At 48.4% G+C, this 7,692-nt stretch overlaps 1 protein-coding gene across 1 annotated transcript; it reads left to right on the top strand.

The window, feature by feature from the left end:
• The first annotated feature begins 5,503 nt into the window (after positions 1 to 5,503).
• On the top strand, positions 5,504 to 6,100 carry LOC147976530 (uncharacterized). The gene has a single exon (XM_087519807.1). The coding sequence runs from the start codon at positions 5,528 to 5,530 to the stop codon at positions 5,930 to 5,932; it is 405 nt and encodes a 134-aa protein (XP_087375933.1). The 5' UTR covers positions 5,504 to 5,527; the 3' UTR covers positions 5,933 to 6,100.
• The last annotated feature ends 1,592 nt before the right edge of the window (positions 6,101 to 7,692 follow it).

The following is a 7,692-nucleotide window of genomic DNA, read 5'->3' as shown; positions in this document are numbered from 1 at the left end:
TCCAACTCGGTGCTCAAATGAGAAGGCAGTCACCTGACCCCTCAGCTACCCCCAGTAAAAGATGGTAAGCTATTCCAACAATGCTGCAGGAGGCCGACGTATACTGGCCTGGCAATTATATGAAGCTCCAGACCCCCACCCGAAATTAAAGCGCTGTCACTCTGTGCCATTGATTTGCTGGAAAGGACGAGAGCGAGTACTTAGGGACAGTTTGGTTTGTAACTAAATTTGTCAAAGGTTGTTATATCTAAGGTTATACATGTTCGACTAATTTAAATGAGTGTTTGATTCAAACAACATTAGGGTTCCACATGACATGCACACAAAAGTATGACAAGAAATTCTTAGGCTTTTTCAACGTGTTGCTCTTATTTTGGTAAGCTAATCTTAGACAAGCTTGGAAAAAATATCTGGCAAAGTGTGAGACCTAGAACCAAACAGCCTTTTTAATATTTGTCTTCTCATACTGTCGCACGATGAATAAACAGGGAAAGCAGAGTAGCACCTGCAACGACCACGAGGGCATTATTGCCACTAACCAAAAATCTAACCTGGCAAAGATCAAGACTTACTAACACATATTCTCATTACAAGAAAAACACTTACAGGCTCTCATGGGAATCTGCCACTCTTAGGCTGGTCGTAATGATAGTATTACAGCTAGTATCATACATACCAACTAGACAATTTTGATAATGTGTCATAGAATTAAATAAAGAAGAAGAGGGTTGAATAAGTTAAGTATCATATCATGATACCATATCATAATAAATGTTATATTAATATGTGCCATGCATGACAATAACATATGATACTATGAATTAGAGAGGTAGTATCAGACACTAGTATCATATGCATGATACTAGTATATGATATTCCACGTTACAACCAGCCTTAGTTAGTACATTCGCATATTCTCATTCTTGGTCGACATGCATACTTAAGAACAACCCCGTAAATTTGGCCTTCTGTTCAATCGATTTGCATTATTGATCTAGTATACATCGGACTGCATGCAGTGCATGCATGCGGTCCAGCCCGGCCAGCCAGTCGTACATATACACGTAAGACAAACCATTTCACGATCCATCGGTACTTGGCACAGAGCGGGATCCACCGCTATCTTCACTTGTCTGGTCTGGTGTGGTGATGACCAATCGACTATCATGTACATTTACGTCCGTACGGCCACATGGGCCTCCTCATCGATACCCTTGTCTTTTTTTTGCAGCTGAAGTTGTAGCAGTCAGTGGTTTTAATTGCACGCTGCCCACCGCGGTGGGCGTCTCCTTCATTGCCTCTGTCTAATTATTTCCTTGTCGCTCCACATTTAGCGCCTGTCATCTTTTCTACATTCAGTCACAATAGTCGTGGTCTATTCGGATTCAGGTCGCAAGCCGAGGATCTCCTTGGTTCTGTCCAGGTTCAGGCAAGAGACGAGGTGGTCACCGACACCTTCATACTAAACATAGCTTATCTAACATAGTATTAAACATAGCCTACCTAACATATTTTACAAGTAAAACAGAAGCAGCAAGAATGGTCACATATATTTGCTCGAGAAGGTATAGCAGAGAAGCTCATTGTTATTGCCATCCATGGCCGTCTAGACATGATAGACGGAATAGTGATCGAGGAAGTAACTCTCGGCGGGAGGATCACATTGAGACGCTTGACAACATATTATCGCCCTATAATTAATAGTATAGAGAGAGAGAGCACAAAACTCTGGTGTACTGCCTCAAGATTAACCGGTGATCAACCACTAATTAATACACTCCCTCTGTTTTAAAATACTTGTCGTGATTTGAATTCAAACCACGACAAATATTTTCGAACAGAGGGAACACTAGAGAATACTTCACATGTATTAACGGTTTCATGTATTAACGGTTTCATAGCATCTCCACCCGCGCCACCAGAAAGGCCTTCCCAGACGTTTTTTTCGCGCCGGCGCTGAAAAATCGGCCCAGTCGCGCCTCAGGAGCCCGATTTTCGCCGGCCTGGGCCGAATTTAGCGCCGGCGGACCAAGGCCGAACCTGGCGTGCTGGGGGGGGGGGGGGGCGCTCGGGGGCGCCGGGGTGAGCGGTTTTGGCGCGAAAGAGCCGCGGGCCCGCCGCGTCAGCGACACCACGCGTCATCTTCCCCGAACGCCTTGGTTTCTCGCGAGGAATCAATGGCAAGGCTGCCGCCGGTCAGCCTTACTAGTGATTCCTCACGGGCGGCGTGTTCACGGGGCGGCGCGCCGACGCCTCCCTTCCCTCGCACGCGTACACACGGGGCGGCGCCGCTATATAAGCCGGTGGCCTCCCTCGCCTCTGGCTACACCAGCCACACCCGCCCTAACCCGCCCTCTACCTCTCCCGAGCGCCGCCGCCGAGCCCTCCCTCTCCCTCCCTCCCTCCCTCTCCCGATGGCCGAGCGGTTCCCCGGCGATGAGGCCGCGGCCAACGGCTTCGGCCGCCGATCGCTCCGCGAACAGGAGTCTTGGCTCCTGTTCCAGGCGAACATCCCGGCGTCGCCGGACATGCGCGCCGGGCCGACGGGTTGGAAGCTCAGCAACGGGGGAGTGCCCATTCCCCCGTTGCCCGACGCCATGGCCAAATCCGGGTACTTCGCCGAGGAGGTCGACGTCGTGCGTGCCTCCCTCACCCCCGCCCAACTCTCCCTCCCACAGTACGCCGCTGACAACCATGCGGCTTGGGCGGCGTACTTCGAGCGCCGTCAACAGCAGCGGCTGGCGTCCACCAACGGCCCGGCGGGCGTCGGCGGCATGAAGAACATCGAGGGGTGCCGCCTGTGGTGGGGTGTCCCCGGCCGCACACTCGAGGGCGTGCTGACGCACCTCGAGGGCGGCAACAACCCGCCGTTGGCATACCCCCCGGCGAGGGCGGCCGCCACGGCCACGGCTCACCGCCGACGCGACGGGCAATGGTTGCCTAGGAGGTTCGGCGCTTCCTCTTCTTCCTCCTCATCACGCTCTTCTTCGCACTCCTCCGGCTCTCCGGCGTCAAGGCCGAGCCCGCGGCGGAGACGCTGATCGGACGACGCAGTCGCAGCGCCGGCATCGTCACCAACGAGGGCGGCCGGCGCGCCTCCTCGTCGGCTCCTCCTCCGCGTTTCGTCAAGCCCAAGACGGAGCCGGGCCTCCTCCCCGCGGTGAAGACGGAGCACGGCGGCGACGTCGAGCTCGACGACGACGCGGCCCTGGAATGGGCACGTGCGGACTCCCTGAAGATGGCGAGGGAGCGCCAGTGCGCCGCCCTGCAGCGCTTCGCGCAGCGTCGCCGGGGCCGCGATGAAGGAGGCGTCATCGTCATCGAGGACAGTGACAACGACGACGCGCCGCCGCCACCAGCCCGCGTTGGCGACGCCGGTCAGGGGTCCACCAGGGACGGCCGCGTCAAGGAGGAGAAGCCCGACGACGGCGGCGACGATGGCGACAACGACGGTGACTACTCGGCGTTCAGCCAGTTTCTTTTTTAGATTAGTTATCTATTTTGCTATGTAATGAAAAATCCACGAACATGTCTAATATATGCCCAAGTTTGCCGAAATTTAGTCGTGTTTAGCCGAACTTCGCCGAAATTTGCTATACTTTTTTTTAATCGCGCCTGGGGGCGGCCCTGGGGCTGGCGGCTGGGGATCAACTCGCCCCAGGACCATTTACCAGGCGGCGATTTTAGGCGGCCCCTGGGGGGCAACGGCTGAAGATGCTCTCATACCTAGTAAATGAAGGCTGGTTGCACCAGTGGCCTTCTAATTTAGGTGCAATTTGTTGCTGAAAAAAAGTAAGAAAATAATAATCTAGAGGGCATGCATGTGTTCAATGATACGGAAGGTTCGCATGAGTTGAAAAATAGGATGTGAGGGGCTGCATATACTTGATGATGTGAAGGCCTTGTATGTGCTCTACAAAAATAGATAGTGTATTGATACTGGAAAAATAATTATGTAGAGGGTTTTCAAAAACAAGACCATCAAGGGAGAAGCCTGCAGTATCATATATACCTTATATACGCATTAATTATACCTCTTTATTATTTTCAATATACTTCATTAAATATTCTAATATACCCCAATATGAGTTTAGTTGAAAAAATATCATCTGCGACGTATTTTTTGTAATATACCTTTTCACGTACAAACACATCAGTATATACGTAAATATTTAAAAATACATAGACGCACATGAATTTTTTCATGAAACTCATTTTGGGATATCTAATAATTACTAATGAAGTATATTAAAAATAATAAAAAGGTATAAAAGATTCATCTATGTGGTATATGAGGAGCGGGAGTACGTACTCCCAGGAATACACAACCATTTTCCTATATATATATATATATATATATATATATATATATATAAAACAAAGTTATCCCTATTAACTTATTTTTCTCAACATGCAAGCAAGCATGTCATCTCAACATACAATTATAAATGGGATAAGGCTCACCTCAACATGCAATCATGCATGAAAAAAAGACCCATCACAACTTTCAACCATGCATGAAAAAATGCATGGATTTAATTATTTACTTATATTCAATAAATCTTGTTACAACTATACATACTCAAACATAATAGTTTATATGTAACTTTAATTTTAGTTCTCATGTTATCAACTAGATTTTCAATCAATCAATTCCTGCAGCAACGCGCGTGGTATCTTCTAGTTTTAAATAAAAAGAAAACGTGCGACTTAGAGTTCGATCCACAAAGTAACTTCAGCCCACGCTTCAAACTTGGTTTAGCCGTCTCTCATTTGGCTAGGAGCCATGTGTTTCATGATGTGTTTGCATCGGTTGAAAAATCTGAAGTAAGAGCTTACAAATGTATTTGATGATGCATGTGAAGAATTTACATGTGCTAAACAAATAGGTAGTAGGTTGCAACTATTTAAAAATAGATGAACGACAGATGAATTACAGTTTTAAGCCTTTCATTTTTGGATAAGTAAAGGCATCTCCAACTCGAACCCTCAAATTGCCCATATATGTGCTTTGTGGGAGTCCAGACTTTTTTTGTTATCCAATGATATCTCCCAACCGTATGGACATCCAAACGCTCCTAAACTAGAAGCAAATTTGGAGGGGGAAGGGCGTCCGGACATGTGTCTAGCCAGTCCGAAAGACACCACGTCGAACATCTGGACATCTCCTCTCTCTCTTCTCAGTCGCGACATGCATATGCATAGAATGACATATAGAACACATGGTTAGATGGTCGACTTTCGTATCAACGTCCGCAGACTGGTCCTTACCGGTCCACAAACTAATAGTTTGTCCGTCTTAGAGGTCAGCGGCTCAGCGCTGGAGATGGCCTAGATAGTCTTTCACCTCACCACATACCTTAACACGCGAGTAATGTTTGGGTGCACCAGATCCACTAGTCCGATCAATCATGCGGACCACGCGGCTCCCGTTCACACAAACCCCGGCTTTATAGGTGCTAGCTATATTTGTTTACTTGTTGCTCACCGTACTACTCACATAGATCCACAAACTGTGCTACGCTCAATGGAGGCGAACGAGGAGCAGTGCGAGCTTACCCTCCACTCCTCGCCGCCGTCGGTGCGGGAGCCCCCCGGCTTGTTCCTCTGCGTCTACTGCGGCCGCAACTTCTACAACTCGCAGGCGTTCGGTGGCCACCAGAACGCGCACAAGGAAGAGCGCCGCCTGGCCAAGCACCGCCGGGAAATGGCCACCGCCAGGCGCGTGCATGCGGAGTCGCCGCCATCGCCGGTGCCTTCTTCACATGACGCGGCGACGGCAAGGCTCACCGCTGAGGACCGTGCGGCCGGTCTGTTTCCAGCGGCTAAGAAGGCGAGGATGGAGATCCAGCTGGAGCGCGGCAGGAGCTTCCCGGAATACGATGGCGCGTGCACGGGGGGTGACGGGCTGGATTTGTCTCTCCGGCTGTGATCGGTTAACTGGTATACCTCGACCTCCATCGATCGATCAGTCACCACCTTTGATTCATTTAGCATATACGCCTTTGATTGTGTTTGTTCCGGTCTGCTTAATTTTGGTGATCACATGTGAACAGTGAAATGTTGCATATCTATATTGTTGATATCTTAAGAAATCTGACGCGCATATATATGGTTCGAATAAATTCAGATTTGTTGTTAACTGTTCAGTCGGTTTTGTAGCTTAAATATAGGTGCTACAAACACATCGCATTTTAAGTTAAAATTGCATTCTTTTCATTTGAAGGAAAAAAAGTCATATTTCCTTTCAATATACAATTGTAATATGACTGCTATTTAATCAATACAATCCCTTTACCCCGCAAAAAATATATATTTCCTTTCAATATGACTATTATTTACAGGAATGGTTTCCATTACTTTGAGAAATGGATTCTAGCCTATGTCGACGCCTTTGCCATGCAGTAATGTACTGAGAATTGGCCGGAAGTCCTTTTGCGAGGTGATGACATTGACCTTGGACAGGTGGTGATGATGGACTAGTTGTCACCTGAGAGATCTTCTTCATGGGAGAAAAATCTCTGCCATAGGATGACGAGTCCGAAAAGTGGACAAGCTTGTTTAAGGAAAGTTAGGCCGAAGTCGTCAGAACAGAAACCTAGATCGAGCGCATGGCATAACATGTCTTCCCACGCTCATCATTAGAGAAAGAGCAATGAGGATGTCGCCTAAGTGGCATCTAGCAAGGCTCCAATCATGAGGTGTGGGAGATTGACGTGGGAGCTGAGCCCAGCAGGTCAGAGTAAGGCATCTAGAATATCCGCCTTGGTATCGCGGGTGTAGACATGCATGCCATAGAGCTCGAGAGTTGTGAATTTCTTCTTACGCATGCAGGTAGAGGCACATGTTTGGATGCGGCATTTTCATCTCCAAGATGGCAGAACTTGATCTTGCTACGCTACCTCCAGAAAGAACCAATCTGGCTAGCGTGGTGGTCGAAGGAGCGCTGAACGTGTTGGCAAAAGGTGAACTTGTCGTCGAAGAGGGGGCTACTCTTTTAAGAGGGATGCCTGGTTCACATCTTGGTAGTTTTGGATGACCTCGTTGGGGACTTGGGGTGGTGCACCCCCGGAAAATTACTGTCCATGCACACTTGCCTAAGGGTGATGGAAAGGCAACGCTCAAGAGGGAGAAGCTGGGACATGGGACTATGCCCTACGAACCGCGGTAGCAAACCACATGAAGGCAGTGATCACGAAAGAAGGGGAAACAAGTGTCGGGGGGAGGCTTAATCATTTGTGAAGTTATTGAAAGGCTAATTAGGAACAACATGATCAAATGTATTGAAATTGTAGAGGCCATAACATTTTCGTATGAGTCAGAAAAGTCGAAATCTCTTATTTTGTAAATGATCTTTCATCTCCTCAGTCTCTTCGGCCAGTTTGCACGCCAAGGGACGCATCTCCTTTACGCATTTCACAAAATCCGTGATCAAAAGGAGAACCATCTTCTTTGAGGCCTGGACAGCCAGTGGCCATTTCTTTCGGGTCTAGTTCCGCTTGCCATGCTTTGGCTCGACTGAGAGCGGTAATGGCACCAGAGCGGGCGGCTGATAGTTTTATCTCTTACAACTTTTGGGGCATTATAGACAATTTGGCTAACACCTTATTGATGGGTGTGGGCGGCTGTTTCCCATTGGTGATAGCCACAAGAGCCCGTTGAGTGCCAGTATATAATTGTTCAACCAGGGCA

Source organism: Triticum urartu, chromosome 4A (assembly GCF_056163025.1).
Source record: "Triticum urartu cultivar PI428250 chromosome 4A, HENAU_Tu73, whole genome shotgun sequence".
Classification (NCBI taxonomy): domain Eukaryota; kingdom Viridiplantae; phylum Streptophyta; class Magnoliopsida; order Poales; family Poaceae; genus Triticum; species Triticum urartu.
The sequence above is the reverse complement of the archived record's forward strand: the minus strand, read 5'-3'. Positions and strand labels throughout refer to the sequence as shown.